General features: G+C 40.5%; 1 protein-coding gene across 2 annotated transcripts; it reads left to right on the forward strand.

Moving 5' to 3' along the window:
* The first annotated feature begins 267 nt into the window (after positions 1-267).
* Positions 268-16909, forward strand: dnajc10 (DnaJ (Hsp40) homolog, subfamily C, member 10). 2 transcript variants are annotated; one of them, XM_014340099.2, is made up of 26 exons: positions 269-375; positions 1067-1169; positions 1340-1596; positions 1714-1876; positions 2028-2078; positions 3262-3344; positions 3581-3712; positions 4374-4467; positions 4621-4698; positions 4899-4942; positions 6263-6328; positions 6791-6856; positions 6937-7026; positions 7158-7268; positions 7347-7461; positions 7749-7876; positions 10856-10972; positions 11064-11165; positions 12575-12635; positions 13102-13196; positions 13890-14023; positions 14206-14259; positions 14390-14537; positions 14726-14848; positions 15372-15479; positions 15554-16909. In XM_014340099.2, exons 3-26 carry the CDS (start codon positions 1387-1389, stop codon positions 15563-15565), a joined length of 2385 nt encoding a protein of 794 aa, XP_014195585.1. In that variant the 5' UTR covers positions 269-375; positions 1067-1169; positions 1340-1386; the 3' UTR covers positions 15566-16909. The 2 variants fall into 2 exon arrangements, with proteins under 2 accessions (XP_005942418.1, XP_014195585.1); XM_005942356.3 differs by lacking the exon at positions 1067-1169 and having other exon boundaries at positions 268-375; positions 15554-16908.
* The last annotated feature ends 72 nt before the right edge of the window (positions 16910-16981 follow it).

A 16981-nucleotide genomic window follows, 5' to 3' on the forward strand; every position in this document is an offset into this window, starting at 1 on the left:
CGAACACACCATTTGCGTGAACGTCATCAACATGTGGCAAATACTGTTAAATATTTGTCACTTATTCTACAGACAACCAAGACGTATCCGGTAGCTAGAGTTCTGTTATCAAAATAAAATTATAACGCAAGCTGGTGGGTGGAACAGGCCATCATAAACAGAATAACACAATGAAATTAGATTAACGAGTGGCTTTCTGAACATACATATAGTTTTAGTTTTGTCTGTGTGTACCGTTTAGCTGCACGACCTTTATTGTGAAGCACAGTAAGCGGAAGCAGCTTGGGCTGTTGTGTGCAACTTGATGCCGGGTCCGAGCCGGACGCTGATGCGGATCTTCATCTCCAGACTTTTGGAAGTTGGGAATCTTTAAAGGTAACAAAGTCGACGCATTAAAAATTAATATTGAAATGTCTGCTAAATATTACATGAATATTGGCTTTTGCTTCACCAATAAGACAGCAAACAGCTCCGTGTCGCAGTGAAGCTAACGAGCTAGTTAGCTGAGCAAGTTGTAACAGGAATAACCACAGGCGTGTTAACAATGCATGTACATTGATGTATCGCCTTTTTGGCTTCATCTACTGTATCAAGAAAAATATTTTTCACTAGGCTTGTTTTTCAGAATCTTCTGGAATTTTGATTAAAATATCTGAGTGCTATTATTGCTATTTATTTCTCCCTTAATCTCGTAAACAGTTCCCAAATCTACATGGATGCTCTGTTTCTGCTCAAGAATAGAGAAATAGAGGCTTTTACTTTGAAAGCTACCGTTTATCAAATGTAATTACCATTTAATTAAAAGGCAGCTTCGTGGAAGCAGATGCAGCTTTCATTTAAATTTGTGTTTTTTGTTTGTGTAAGATGTAAAATTAAATATGTTGTAGTATGTTCATTTTTCTCGAGGAAAACTGTTGTACAATAAAACTCGCGATCCTCCTGGAGTGACCCTGAAAACAGGGAAGAAATCTGCGGATATCAAACTGTTTGAATAGTTCAAGGTGCAGGAAACTGCAATGCAAAAGACAACGGTGTAAAAAAATGCTCCTCTTTCTTTTATCTGCAGACCACTTGTCCTTCCAAAGCCTGAGGCCATATAAAAGTAGAGATAATGCTTCCATCCTTTAAGCCAATCCAAACAGGCCACATATGTAAACGACACTCCTAAGGTGACATGCTGGCTCTCCTGTAGTGACTGTATTTGTTTGTTTGTTTTCTTGCTGTGGAAAGAAGCTGTTTGCCTCACTTACTGTGATATTAGTGAGGCAAGGGATGGTAATGGCTACAGGGTTGGGTGGACAGGGTATTTAGAACTGATCTTTGTGTCTTTCTGCCCCAGTTCCTTTAGTTGCGGCTGCTTGTTGACTCATTGAAGGAACATTCCCGATGGCGCACAGGGTTGCCTTAAGGGCCCAACACCCTCGGTCCATCTGGCTTATGGTGCTGCCGATTCTCCTCACCGTCCTTTTGGTGGCAGTTTGGGCAGAGGGCCAGGACTACTATGAATTGCTGGGAGTCAGCAGGGAAGCGACGACCAAAGAGATACGACGGGCCTTTAAGCAGCTGGCGCTCACCATGCACCCTGACAAAAACCCTGTGAGTTACACGGACAAACCACAATCCAGAAACACAAAAAAATGACACAGTAATTCTCTGAAATCTGTCGCGTCTCTATGAAACCCTGAAAAAACTGATGCTTATTGACTATTTCAGGGTGACCCCTCAGCCCACGAGAAGTTCCTGCAGGTCAATCGTGCCTATGAAGTTCTGAAGGATGAAGACCTGAGAAAGAAATATGATAAATATGGAGAAAAAGGGCTGGACGAGCAGCAGGGCGGACGCTATGAGAGCTGGAACTACTACAGATATGACTTTGGTAAGTAACCAATGGGATGTTACAACACTTGAATGTTTTTACAATTGTTTGTATAGAAATCGTTTTATGAGGATATTGTAAAAAGAAAAGAATAGCTAGCTCTGCTGTGAACAAAGAGTTGTTCAGTATTTAAGTTCGTCTTTCTGTCCAGGTATATATGACGATGATTTGGAGATCATCACGCTGGACAGTGGAGACTTTGGTAAGATATAAAACATATTCTGTTTTTGCTTTAGTGTACAAATGAGAAAAACCTTCATCCTTTTTCGATTGTTTGATGTTTTCCTTTCAGAAAAAGCCAACACGTAAGAACTATGTAAATTTAAAGATTTCTCAAATTTATTTTGATTGGCTTTTGAAATCTTGTTGTTCTTGTTTAATGACAGACATCATACATTGCATAATTAACTTCAGAGGTGTCAAACACATTTTAGTTCATTGTCATACAGAGCCTGAGCTAATCTTAATTGTGCTGGAACAGAAAAACAGTGCAATGGCCCCAAACAACCAATCAACCCACCAAACAAACAAACTGTTTGTTTGTTCTTGTATAAAAACATTTTAGCACATTCTCAAATGTTCACATTTAGTTATCCACAATGAGCAGTCTGAGAGGACTGAAGAAAAATTATTTTGTCTGAAAGACAAAACACAGTACAAAGTCCAAAATCTAATCTGTAGTTCTCGCCCCTCGGTCTTATGTTTGACATCCCAGACGCACATTTATACACTTGTAATTACAATGTGTGGTTCCACACATTGTAATTACAATGTGTGGTTCCACACATTGTAATTGTAATAGTCCTACCCACTGTCACATAGACATCAGGTTCCATTCTTTCATGACGGATGTCTTTGTCTTCTTCTGATTTCAAACTCTCTGCTCATGAGTGAAGAGGCTCTCAGTTGTTTGTCTCGCATGCTGGATTGGTTCTAAAATGTTTTTTATTCTGAACTTATTTCATATCTTGTCATCAGACACAAAGAGCCTAATCTGGAAGTAAACCTGTCAGCAGCAAATCAAAGTGAAAACACAAAGGGAATGTTTAATGGTTTTCTTGTTTGATTTTAGTTTTGGGTGAGCTGCAGGGTACAATTCAAACTTTGAAGTTTGGGAATGGCTGGTCCAACTCCAGAGTAACTGCTATTTGCTGTCTGTTTTTTTTTTGTGTGTATATATGTGCCGTAAACCTTTTTTCCTGTAAGTCTTCAGACCTTAGCATAAAGCAGAACAGCTGTGCAGCTTTCTCCAAACTGTAGTTTTACCCCACTCTTATCAGTGGGAGCAACAGTAAAAGGATTTCAAAGGCACCACGACACAAACACCGTGTGAGAAACAAGAGCGTAAACAGGTAGTGACTGACGTGCCTGTGTGTCTGCTTCAGAAGCAGCAGTGAACTCTGGAGAAATCTGGTTCATCAACTTCTATTTCCCACGATGCTCCCACTGTCACCAGCTGGCTCCGACGGTAACACTACACAAGAAACACACTAAACACACATCCTCAGTCTTGCACCCTTTTATGATTTTGTTTTCTTCTGTGATATATATGCATCTGTTAGAAAAACATTCCTGGTTTTGTTAGTTTCTTGCTCAAGTTGTAACTTGATAATAATCACATAGACAGAGTTAGACTCTGTGTCAGACAGAGTGAGTTACTAAAATATGTACGTGTCTGTTTGCTTTGACCTTTGCATGTCACAGTGGAGGGATTTTGCCAAGGAGATGGATGGTGTGATCAGGATTGGAGCGGTGAACTGTGGAGACAACAATCATCTCTGCAGGAGGAAGGGCATCAACAGCTACCCCAGTCTGTACATATACAGATCAGGACAGGTGTGTTTGCTGCTTTTTGTAGCAAAAATGGATATAGCTCAACTTTGAAAAATGAATGTAGTACATGCACATACTGAGTTAGCTCAAGCACCTGAACACTACAAACCTGAGCAGGCACCAAGTAAAAGTTTCAATCTAACGTCGATAAATGAGTTTAACAGACTCATCAAAGTAATGACAAAAGCTTGAAACCAGTTGTATACAGTTACCAGTGTTAGTCCATAATTGAACTTTTCCTATGATAGGCAAACAGCTTATTTATCCTTTGCCTCCTTTGTTTGTTTACACTAAACAAAAAGTGCATGTTAAGGAAAATCAGTGAGTACGTTCTCATTCAAGGGTACATTTACTTCAACTACTGATGCTGTTGGAGAACCGTGTATAGCTTTGATTGCACTCTGTTGTGGATGCGGAGACAGACAGATGGAGACCCGACAGCCGAGTGGTTATTTCTGTTAAACCTCTTTGATGTTTGCTGCTTGAGGCACATGTTTAGTTGGTGCATTGTAATGTCACTTTTCCGCTGATGAGTTTGTGCATTCACACATTCACAAAGTAAAACCCAGACATAAAAGTTTGCGCTCACTGTTTGAAAGCTTTATTTAACATGTTCCATGTTTTGTTTCTTATAATTTCTTATCAATTCTTTGCATTTCTGTAGAGACCAGAGAAATTCAATGGGGAGCGCAATAGAGACAACCTGGTTCGCTTCTCCATGCAGTTCATCACCACAACCATCACTCAGCTCTGGCAAGGTGAACTACAACCCGCGACCACACTGAGATGAGCTAACTTTGTGTTAGCGAGCAGTCTGGCTAAACTTTCACTGAAATACAGTCTGTGGAGAGTTTTTCTGTTGTTCGAGTTTATTCCTCATCCTATTCTTACCGCTAATGTTTTTTTCCCAGGTAACGTGTTCAGCGAGATAGAGAGCGCGTTCTCGTCAGGGCTTGGCTGGCTGATCACCTTCTGCTCTGACAGTGGAGGTAACACATGTGCACAGTCAGCTTTTTTTTTTGCATGCTAACACACACATACACACACATACAAGACTCTTTATGAAAAGACAGGCAGATGTGTCACAAATCAGTCTACATAACCACGCGCTTTGATACGTGGACACACAGAGTGTACTGGTGTTATCAAGCTTGTTGTTTAAAATAAATGGTGTTTGTCTCTTTTTCAGATTGCCTGGAGCCAAGAACGAGACAGAAGCTGGCAGGAATGTTGGTGAGACAACAGCAGTAATGTTTTTACAGCTGTTTATCACAGAGACATGCTGTGTCTGCTGAATAAATGAATTCACTTTAAAGATTTCAGCCAGTAGAGCATTTTATAAAGCCATGCAGGGAGGGGCATGCAGCTTTGGTTTTCAGATTCCCAGACCCATGACTCTTACACCTGAAATACCCACTCAGAGAAATGCTTAAATCCCACCAGACACACTGCAGTGTGATTCAGAAGAATCCCTGAATCTGCTTTGTGCGCCACATCACATGGAAGTTGCTTCAAGCTGCACGGAGCAGATAAGGAGGACAGTAAATCAGGCACAGAGAGAATCTAGTCAAATTATAAGGCCCGGTGCAGACCACATGCTCTGCTTCTAACGATCATTTAGATTTTATGTCATTTGAAGCTGTGTGAAGAACAGAACAAAACTGCTTTAGAGATGTGATATCACAGACACACAGCAGGTGTGTTTTATGGGATTGGTTAAATTGGCCCTGGATGGATTTAGAAATTTTCAAACACTTGAAGAGGTCATTTTTTTTCTCTAAAGTACTTGAGAAGAGAGAAAAGTCAGAGAGAGAGATTTTGAAGTGACAAGGAGCAGGGGCATCTTACTACATGTAAAACGGCTGCAAAAAAAAAGATGTACAGGCAGAGCACAACGGTCAGCACAGCACAAAATTTGGGTCCTTCGCTCTAGTTAGCGGTCAGCGCAGCGCATGTCGCGTCCTATGTGAAAGGGCCTTGAGGATATATGTCACTAATAATGTTAACACTGTCCTACATGAAAGACAAAGACAAAAAAAAAGGCTTAAATGCTAAATTCTACTTATGTGAATGTGTCACCAAAGAGACCGTGTGTGTAACCACAGTGTTGCTGTGTGGGTCTTTATATTTTTCAAATGATAAGCTTTATTTGGGGCCGATGAATGACAGGCAAATGTTTTCTCTGAGGGCTTGTGTGTCATCTTCATGCATTTGTCCTCTAACCTGTTGAAGTGAGGACGTACTTTGGATTTCCAGCTTGTCATTCCAATCTAATAGCTGCGAGGAACAGCCTTGTAAACGATGTCTGTGTGTGACCGACAGACCTATCACAGTTAGTGTCGTCTAGGCAATTTGATTGAATCCTATAAAGGTAGCTCACTATCCTCAAGTTATGTTTCATTTGTAACGTACATTGTGTAATGTTAACTTTTATTTGTAGTTCTATCATGACAAGTTTATTAGTAGCTGTGATGCTGATGTATGTGTTGTAATAAATACTACAGCGCCTGTTTGATCTCTTTATAACTGCTAAGTGTTTGTGTCTGAATGTAGGATGGTCTGGTTAAGGTGGGATGGATGGACTGCACAGCAGATGAACAGATCTGTGCAAGTTTCCAGGTAAGGGTCAGAAGTACTATAGTAATGGTACTTACATGAGATATCTGTGTAGTTGGGTTTATATACAATGTAAGTGGGAGTATCATCTGCAAAGATGGGGGTAAATGGTTTCTACATAGTGCTTTTCTGCTTTACCTCAGCACCCAAAGCACTTTATACAGCATGCCTCGTTCACCCATTCATGCATGCTTTTATCACACATTCACACTCCAATGAGACAACAACGTGGTGTTCAGTATTTTACCCAAGAATAGTTTGACATGCAGACTGGAGCAACTAGGGAACAAACCAAACCTTCCAATTAGTAAATTAGTAGATGACCTGCAATACCCCCCGAGCTACAGCCAGGAGGGAGGATGATATTTTGTCAACACATAGTGCTCTGCTTAGAACTGACTTTAGACTGATTTAGTTATTTCCAGCAGTATTGCCTGCTTGGCTAACCTTTCTGTTGTGTTTCAGGTGACCAGTGGAGCAACTGCTTTATTCCCACCTGGAAGTGCTTTGAATAAACCAGACAGTGTACTTGTAAGACGAAGAACACACTACTGTCTGTGCTAATACTGTGTATAGTACTGGAATACTGACTCTATGTGTATGTGTTTCAGTGGCTGAATACTCTGGACAGTAAAGAAATTTATAATCAGGTCATCAACCATCTACCTGATTTGGAACTTCTCACCAGCGACAGTTTCCAGGTATTCTGACTCCAGATGCATAGTCCACCTGTGCATAATACAATTACTTGTATTGTATTACAGCGCAATTCAATAAAATACAGAAGCACAATGTAAAATTGTTCTGATGCAGTGTAACTTGTTTCGTCCAGAGTAAATTGGCCCATCATCGCTGGTTAATCAGTTTTACATTTGGTAACAAAAACTCTGCCTCCAACGAGTACAAGAAGCTACAAGCTTTACTCCGAAATGACCACATACAGGTATCTGTCTATCTGACTGTCTGTGCGTGTCTCTGCATGTATCTGCCTGCCTGTCTGACTGACTGTTTGTCCTTCCAGGTTGGCAGAGTGGACTGTATAGCGGACTCAGAGCTGTGTCAGTCTCTTTACATTCATAAACCCTGTATGGCTGTCTTTAAAGGACTGGGAATCCACGACTTTGAGATCCACCATGGTCAGTACTACATTTGCATTGTACTTCTGCTGTATTCCCATGTTGCTCTCCACTTACATTTTATTTGTTTAAATTAGTTTGAATATCTCTGCATGTTTGAGGAGGACATGTACGTCTTGTCCAACTAGCAGTTTGTTACAAGGTTACAAGGATAGAGGAGTTCCAAAAAAGGGCTCATGTTATTATTTGAGGAGCCAGTTTGCTAAGGTTGGTTGAACAATGGCTTATTAAGTTAATCCGTTCAGAGAAGGTTTGCTCATCTGCATTAACTTGTGTGTTTTGTGTAGGCAAAGATGTGTTGTACAATATTGTGGGTTTTGCGAGGGACAGCGTTCGAGCTTTTGTCACCACTCTGGGGCCGGACAACTTTCCTTCAGACAGAAAGGAGCCGTGGCTCGTCGACTTCTTCGCTCCGGTTTGTATTTGACTACTTTAATCACAATTATGATGTTGTGCTTTATCTTTTGGTGGCAGATTTTCAACTGAGTGGTTATTTTAGTGGTTAAAATGATTTATTAAGCTGTGACCTCAAAAGTGAACAACAACCTCTTCCTTTATTTATTTATTTACATTTGATTCACTACAAAAGAGTTTGTAGTTGTTGCATCTAAATCTTTTAGTTTTAGTTGATTAAATATTACGAGATTATAGTAGACTAAACCTAAAGTTGCTTCAGTGACTAAAATACAAAGTGTAAACCACTTTGGAACAACCAGTAAATAAATTGTAAAATATATCCATACTGTTCTCTTTCTTCTAAGCGTTGATATTTATGTTACAGTGGGGCAAAAAAGTATTTAGTCAGCCACCGATTGTGCAAGTTCCCCCACTTAAAATGATGACAGAGGTCAGTAATTTGCACCAGAGGTACACTTCAACTGTGAGAGACAGAATGTGAAAAAAAAATCCATGAATTCACATGGTAGGATTTGTAAAGAATTTATTCGTAAATCAGGGTGGAAAATAAGTATTTGGTCACCTCAAACAAGGAAAATCTCTGGCTCTCACAGACCTGTAACGTCTTCTGTAAGAAGCTTTTCTGTCCCCCACTCGTTACCTGTATGAATGGCACCTGTTTGAACTCATCATCTGTATAAAAGACACCTGTCCACAGCCTCAAACAGTCAGACTCCAAACTCCGCCATGGCCAAGACCAAAGAGCTTTCGAAGGACACCAGGAAAAGTATTGTAGACCTGCACCAGACTGGGAAGAGTGAATCTACAATAGGCAAGCAGCTTGGTGTGAAAAAATCAACTGTGGGAGCAATCATCAGAAAATGGAAGACATACAAGACCACTGATAATCTCCCTCGATCTGGGGCTCCACGCAAGATCTCATCCCGTGGGGTCAAAATGATCATGAGAACGGTGAGCAAAGATCCCAGAACCACACGGGGGGACCTGGTGAATGACCTGCAGAGAGCTGGGACCAAAGTAACAAAGGTCACCATCAGTAACACACTACAACGGCAGGGAATCAAATCCCGCAGTGCCAGACGTGTTCCGCTGCTGAAGCCAGTGCATGTCCAGGCCCGTCTGAAGTTTGCCAGAGAGCACATGGATGATACAGCAGAGGATTGGGAGAATGTCATGTGGTCAGATGAAACCAAAGTAGAACTTTTTGGTATAAACTCAACTCGTCGTGTTTGGAGGAAGAAGAATACTGAGTTGCATCCCAAGAACACCATACCTACTGTGAAGCATGGGGGTGGAAACATCATGCTATGGGGCTGTTTTTCTGCCAAGGGGACAGGACGACTGATCCGTGTTAAGGACAGAATGAATGGGGCCATGTATCGTGAGATTTTGAGCCAAAACCTCCTTCCATCAGTGAGAACTTTGAAGATGAAACGAGGCTGGGTCTTCCAACATGACAATGATCCAAAACACACCACCCGGGCAACAAAGGAGTGGCTCCGTAAGAAGCATTTGAAAGTCCTGGAGTGGCCTAGCCAGTCTCCAGACCTCAACCCCATAGAAAATCTGTGGCGGGAGTTGAAAGTCCGTGTTGCTCGGCGACAGCCCCAAAACATCACTGCTCTCGAGAAGATCTGCATGGAGGAATGGGCCAAAATACCAGCTACTGTGTGTGCAAACCTGGTAAAGACCTATAGTAAACGTTTGACCTCTGTTATTGCCAACAAAGGTTATGTTACAAAGTATTGAGTTGTATTTTTGTTATTGACCAAATACTTATTTTCCACCCTGATTTACGAATAAATTCTTTACAAATCCTACCATGTGGATTCATGGATTTTTTTTCACATTCTGTCTCTCACAGTTGAAGTGTACCTCTGGTGCAAATTACTGACCTCTGTCATCATTTTAGGTGGGGGAACTTGCACAATCGGTGGCTGACTAAATACTTTTTTGCCCCACTGTATATGTTATATGCTCCCTGTTTTCATGAGAAACAGGGAGCATTTGGCTGAATGCGATTGAGAAGTTACACACAGCTGTGATAATGTGAGAATTGACTGTAAAACATTGATAAAAGCCAATCGATGAGGCAAGTTACTCTTATCAGTCCAGATTGACTCACGTTGATTGCATTGTCTTTTAGACGGAGTTATTTGCAAAGCTTTGGAAATCTGTCACAACACAAAATCAGGATCAAGAGTCTGAAAGTGAAAAAAAATAAATTTGAAGCCCAAAAAAAGAAATTAATGAAAACAAGTAATTTATTTAAAGTAAAATAATTATTAAAGAAAAAAATTGTATTTTTTTATTTTTTAAATATAAAAAATATCAGAATTTCACTTTGAAATAGCTTTTGACCCTGATGTAGCTTCACGTGACTGCATCCAGTCTGAGCTGGACTGGGATCGTTTGGAGACACGTCTCCCACCAGGCGAGCTATTTGTGCATTCTTCCGTTGCAAACAATATTCAATGCAATCACTGTTATTTTTTATTTATTTTATAATTGCAGGGTTTGACAGTTTAATACTATTTTTATTCTAGTGTGACTGAGCTATGAGCTAAGGGACCAAACGTAGCACAAGAGTAATCTGCTGGTTGCGCCAAATGTTTTTGGCACTGATGATGCAGCCAGTCAGAGTCCTTGTTTAACTTCAGGGCTGTTGGTGGTGCTACACCTACAACACAAACAGTCACTAACTCCGAGGCAGATATGGACCACTTTGTTGGGAGCATTGTGAGCTTGTAAGAGGCAAGAAAGACCCTGAAACACTGAGACCGCTGTGTGAACAAGGGCTAATTAATCAAGCTTTGTCAACCATAGTAAAAACATTAAAAACCAAAAGTGAGAAAATGGGACTTAAAATCAGTTTTACAGCCTAAATCCTTGGTAGCTCAGATTTGAACATTGGGTAAGAATTCAGAGTTGTCGTTGTTACTTATTAACCTCACAAACATTTGGCTCTTGCTTGCAGTGGTGCCCCCCGTGTCGAGCTTTACTGCCGGAACTGAGAAAAGCTTCAATCCAGCTAGCTGGGCAGATGAAGTTTGGCACTTTGGACTGTACCATCCATCACAACCTCTGTTCTAGAGTAAGCACACACATCCGTGTATATTGTTGATTTTTAAGCTTAAGGCTAAAATGTGCCGACCAATTAGTAATTTACTTTTCTCTTTTTTCAGTATAATATTCAGGCTTATCCCACCACAGTGATCTTTAATGGTTCTTCTGTGCATGAATATGAAGGCCATCATTCAGCTGATGGCATCCTGGAGTTTATACAGGTACTACATCAAATACAACTGAAATGGCTCCTCTTTGCCTGGATTTTTGTCATCTGTACACCGTTTGGTCAAAATGTACCTTTAAGAAATTTACAGCTCCAGCTGTAATGAGTAATCTTTTTCAAATGAATCAGTAATCTAATCAAGTAATCGGATAAGAAATACTTGAGTTTCATTTATGAGCAATAATAAAAACTCAAAAAAGATTACAGGTCTTTCAGAATGAACTGCTCATTGGTTTCCATTTTGGAAATTGCAATATTTTAAAGTTTCACTGCATGTAAAAGAAGAAACCCAGCTAAACCCTTTAGCTGTATTTGCATACCATATTAATTTCATTTTTTTTAAAGAAAACGCTTTCTTAAATGCAAATATATATATATTAAACACATTTTTATTGGCTTGTGAAAAAAAGCTTTTATTTTTATATATTTAAATATTAGTGCAATTTAATTAATACAATATTTTATATTATTTCACTTTAATCTGAAATGTTTTATGAAAGCACTTGACGTTTATATGGTTTTTTACACCCCATGTCCCCCTTTAGACTGATCCCTGTTTACTGCAGGTATTGCTTCCATCTAAAATAGGACGGCTGCTGTCAGCCTTCAGAGAGCTGAACACGGGTTCGGACGAAGTTAACGGTTCATCTGAACATTTTAATACAACTTCTGGAGATTTACTGCAGATTTTTCTGTGTAAAACAAACGGCGGTGGACGGAGCAGCTACAAACTTTGCTTTTCTTTACGTCAGAGTTTGATGATCGGGTGTTTTGATGAAGGACTCCCGCTTGCTTTCCCCCACTAAAGATTAATGCCTTTTACCATTGGTGATCACAGGAACAGCCCTGCTGTTTACGTCACTAGAAACCTTTTTCTTTCATTCTACCTGAGCTCAGTGTCTCGGTAACGGCTCCGTCTCTTTGCTCTTTGTGGTGTGTAAACAGACTCCGGGTCCACGTTAAACTGCCAGCATCATCATTGCTGCTGTTGTGTTATCAGTGTTTTTGTTTAAAACTGAGGCATGCATGGGCTGAATGTTGTCTGACTTTTTATTCACACGCTGCTCCTAAACACATTTATTCTGAAGGTTTGTTTTAGTCACACCTGTGTTAAGCGCTCATGTTTACATCGTTTAACACATCAGTGCAATACAGAGCCGTGCATTAACCAAAGCATCGAAGCAAAGTTTGTGTTGAGAATTTTTTTATGATCAATTTTTTTTTATTACTCAGTGAATCATTGCAGCTAAAGGGCTCATCACCACTGTCAATATTATTACAAAATAACATTTGATGCATAGTATAATTTTTTTTCATTGCTCTTTTCCTTTGGTTGCCTTTGGTCTCAAAGTGGAGTATTTAAAAGACAGTGAGATCACAAAGGGCTTCTTTCTATCTCTGCAGGACCTGGTTAATCCATCTGTCCTGATTTTGGATCCTTCAAGCTTCACAGAGAAAATTAAAGGTAAAACCTGCTCCTGATGGATTGCATTTATATAGCGCTTTTCAAGACCTTCAAAGTGCTTTACAATTCCACTATTCATTCACTCTCACATTCACACACTGGTGGAGGCAAACCACTGGGGCAGGCTGACAGAAGCAAGACTGCCATGTCGCACCATCGGCCCCTCTGGCCATCACCAGTAGGCGGTAGGTGAAGTGGCTTGCCCAAGGACACAACGACCAAGACAGACAGAGTTGGGGATTGAACCGGCAGCCTTCCGGTTACAAGATGAGCTTCCTAACCCCCTGAACCACGGCCGTGACAATAAACTGCTTCTTGCACAAAGGGCTAGTTGCAAAGACTTTGAACAGCACTGTTGTAAAAGAACTTGACAGCTGCAATTGCTGTTTTATGAAAACTACCCATTCCCATCTTTCAGTTTAAAGCACCATAGAGGCTAACACAGTGGTCTGTTTCTCTGCTGCAGGTCGAGATGAAGGACAGATCTGGGCAGTAGATTTCTACGCTCCCTGGTGTGGTCCCTGTCAGGCTCTGATGCCTGAATGGAGACGCATGGCCCGGGTATAACTCACTTTACATGTGCCATATATAGGCCATAGACACAAACTGAAAGAACACAAGAAGGAGAGCTGTATAAACTTTAAAGGTCATCTAGCTGCTTCACTCTACTGTCACCTGATCAGTAAACTTCAGTAACCCTGAGCCACTGGAAGCTCGAGCCATGACATGGCCTCCAGCCTGTTCTGCTGTTGTATGCTTTAGATGAACCTTAGTAGACACTTTTTGTATTTTGTTTTCAGAATGTACAAAGGTCTCAATTTGCCATTCATAATTTTCCTGCTCTCTCTTTGATAGATTTGTTTCTGCAGCATGACCTGTCCTTGACAGTTAATGGCATATTTCTAAAAACTGAGCTGAGATTCTTTCCTTTAAACCCATATTTATTGTATAACATAAGCTTGAATGCGATTTATTAAACAGTTAAAATAGCCAAATTGTGCCCTGGTCCAAAAATATATGAACCTTAAAGGAAAGAAATTCAGCTTAGATGTCAGTTTTAAAATTAATACCTATGACTGAATCTGCACAACTCCACAAAACAGTGAATTTGTGAAGAAAACCAGGAACATTGGGATTTTGTTTATGAACCTAAAGCAAGTGACAGAAATCAGCAGATGAAAACAGAGGGTCAGGACTCAGCTATCAGAAGGAGAGAGCAGCCTCTAACCTGACGCCGTCTTGGTTTCCATCCAGCTGCTTTCAGGTCAGATCCTGGTCGGTTCGGTCGACTGTCAGCGCTTTCAGTCGTTCTGTCAGAGCCAGAGTGTGAGAGCATACCCAGAAATCCGCCTGTACCCTGGAAACAGCCGGCAGCCAGATCGCTATACGTATGTAACTCACTTTACATGCTCAGATGTCGGGAAATGAATATTCCCAGGAGACGAGAATATGGATATGAGTTTCATCACAACATCTCAGATGATCAGAATTATTTGTTTTACCTTCTTACATCTTCTTTTTACTTAGATTATTGATTACTGATTTCCTTTTCGCCTGCCTATCTCTGTAGGAGTTATAATGGTTGGCACAGAGATGCCCATTCACTGAGAACATGGGCACTGAGGTGAGATGCAAGTTGCCTTTTCTTGTCTTTCTGTATTTCTTTAGGGTTTTTCTTTCTTTCTGCAGTAAAAGAACCAGTGAAATGGGACGTGTACAGTGTTAATAGTTGAGTTATTCTCTTGTGTGTACAGTTTTTTACCCAGAGCCTCTGTGGACCTTACTCCAGAGACCTTCAGATCTCTGGTTCTGTCAGGTCGGGATCACTGGATCCTGGACTTTTATGCCCCCTGGTGCGGACCCTGTCAACACTTTGCCCCGGAGTTTGAGGTCCTAGCTCGGGTGTGAAAACTTTGCTTCTCTGCATGAATCTTGTTGCTTTTTTTCTGCAGTGACTGATGAGACAAACCGAAAGTAAACTTCTCCAACAGACTGTGGGACGAAGCACAAATTAAGAGTTTCTTAAAAACATGGTTTTCTTGTAGTCAAGAGTCCTGCAGTCATGCTTTTTGTGTATGTGTGATTGACAGATGCTTAAAGGCGAGGTCCGGGCAGGGAAGGTTGACTGTCAGGCTCATTATCAGACCTGTCAGTTAGCTGGAATCACCGCCTACCCAACTGTCAGATTTTACCCATACCTGGGAAAAAAGAGGGTAAGCACACACACGCGCACACACACACACAACACACACCACACACACACACACCAACACACACACACACACACACACACACACACACACACACACACACCACTAGCACCTTCAAGTAAGAATGTTCTAGGATTAGACTTCATGGCTGTAGCCTCTTTTTATTTTGTAAAAGTTGTGTTGCTTGCCATTTTTTACTCCATGCCTCAGTTTTTTATGTTTGTTTTTATTTTGTTTTGGTGAATCTGTCTTCTCCCAAATATTTTTGTTAATTAGGAATCAACTCCTGATTTTTCCCCATTCTAACATTTGTTTCCATCAAATACCATTTAAAAAAGTAAAAGCAGGGTTTATAATCTAATGTTTTATATTCATCACCAAAAAAAGAGCTCAGTTTACTTTTATAAAACAAAAGAAAAGCAAAAAGCACAGCCTTCATCATCAGATTTGATGGGAAAGAATCAGTTATGGATTGACTTAATAGTGGAAAAGATTATAATGTGTGTATATGTGTGTGTTCTGACAGCATGAACAGAGTGGGGAGCATATCAATAGCCGAGACGCTAACGTGATCGCTGACACCGTCAGACAGCGGCTACAACAGCTGTTGCCACGGTTACACAATAAGCCAAAGGTAAGTGCCGGTTAACTTCAAGCACAAATCAACCCAGCCGCTGAACTGGAGTCTGACACGTTTGTATGTTGTAGGATGAGCTGTGATGGAAGCGGGCGGTACTGTGAGGAAGATGAGCCACCTGATTGGTCAGGTAGAGACAGAAGTGAATTTGATTGGCCCAGCAAGATGATCAATCGGTCAACACTCCTTTATAGAAGCTACAGCTGGAACACTGGGACCGACTGTTACCTGCTGTGCTGAATGTACTGAACACTTCTGCCTTGTTTATGTTTGGTTTATAATTGTCTCCATTGTTTCTATTTACTCTATGAAGTAAAACTTTGGGACACTGTGTATTGATCATGTTACTGACACATACACACACACTCACCGATCCAAATGTTGACATAGTGTTGTATTTTATTGCTCATGTAAAAACTGTTTGAGAATAAAACGGTTCGTTTCTGTTAGATGTGTGTGCATCCCTGTGAGTTTTACAACCATCCCTGCAGGTTAAATTCAAAGTATACAAAGATGTTGACAAGATTCAGAAAAAAGAAATAATCACAAAGTATTAACTCTTTCAATTACTTTGTTTTTTTCTCAAGCAAAAGTGCCAAGCATTTCAATCTCATGGTTTCTCAACACTGTTGCTTTTCTGTGTGTCAAACTGAGTTTTTGGGGATTGGATAGGGGTGCATCCAGAGGGACATGAGGTGGCAATAGCCCCGCTGAAAACATGATCGTCCACCTCAATGCTCTGTATGGACCCCAGAACGTAAACACACAGCTGTAGATGTTTTCTTAGTTATTCACACTTTGACCAGCAGGTGTCACTGTTCACTCACTGTTCACTCACTGTTCACTCACTGTGTCATCTGGCTGAAAACTAGGAGACAGGAGCTTAAGAAAAGTTGGATTGACAAGATAAATACGTGCAGACAGGGTTTATAAAGTCTCTGAAAAGAGCTCAGAATATATCAAGGATTGGGTGCCCGCTGAAATCCTCAGTAAAAAAAAAAAGGTTTATACTGTTAATGCGTTAAAGTTAATTAGATCATTAATTACTTGTTATATGTAATATGTATTCCCACAGAAAAAACAAACAAATAAAACTGATGCATTTATCTTATGCTCTTGGAAATTTTACACAAATAAAAAACAAAACAAAAGCAACAAACTGTATTGAAATAATTTGGAGCTTTTTAATGGTTTGTAATGGCTGTGTATCTTAAGAAGGGCAGCAGGTGTCACTGTTGCTTCTCTGTGCAGTGACTTCCCCAGAAAAGAGTTGATCAGGAAACAGAACCTGTGCACTGATTCAACTTTTGGAACACGGGCTTATCCACAACGGACCTGAGTCACATTACATTACCATGAGAACATTACATTGTGTCACGGTTCTGTATTATGTGGTCTGAAGAAAACTCATAGATTTCTACAAGGCGTTCGACTCCTTAGAGCATGAGTTTATTTTTACTGCTTTAAATAAATTTGGGTTTGGTCAGTCCTTCTGTAAT

Source organism: Haplochromis burtoni, unplaced genomic scaffold (genome assembly GCF_018398535.1).
Source record: "Haplochromis burtoni strain Fernald_Lab_line unplaced genomic scaffold, NCSU_Asbu1 Contig_337, whole genome shotgun sequence".
Taxonomy (NCBI): Eukaryota; Metazoa; Chordata; class Actinopteri; order Cichliformes; family Cichlidae; genus Haplochromis; species Haplochromis burtoni.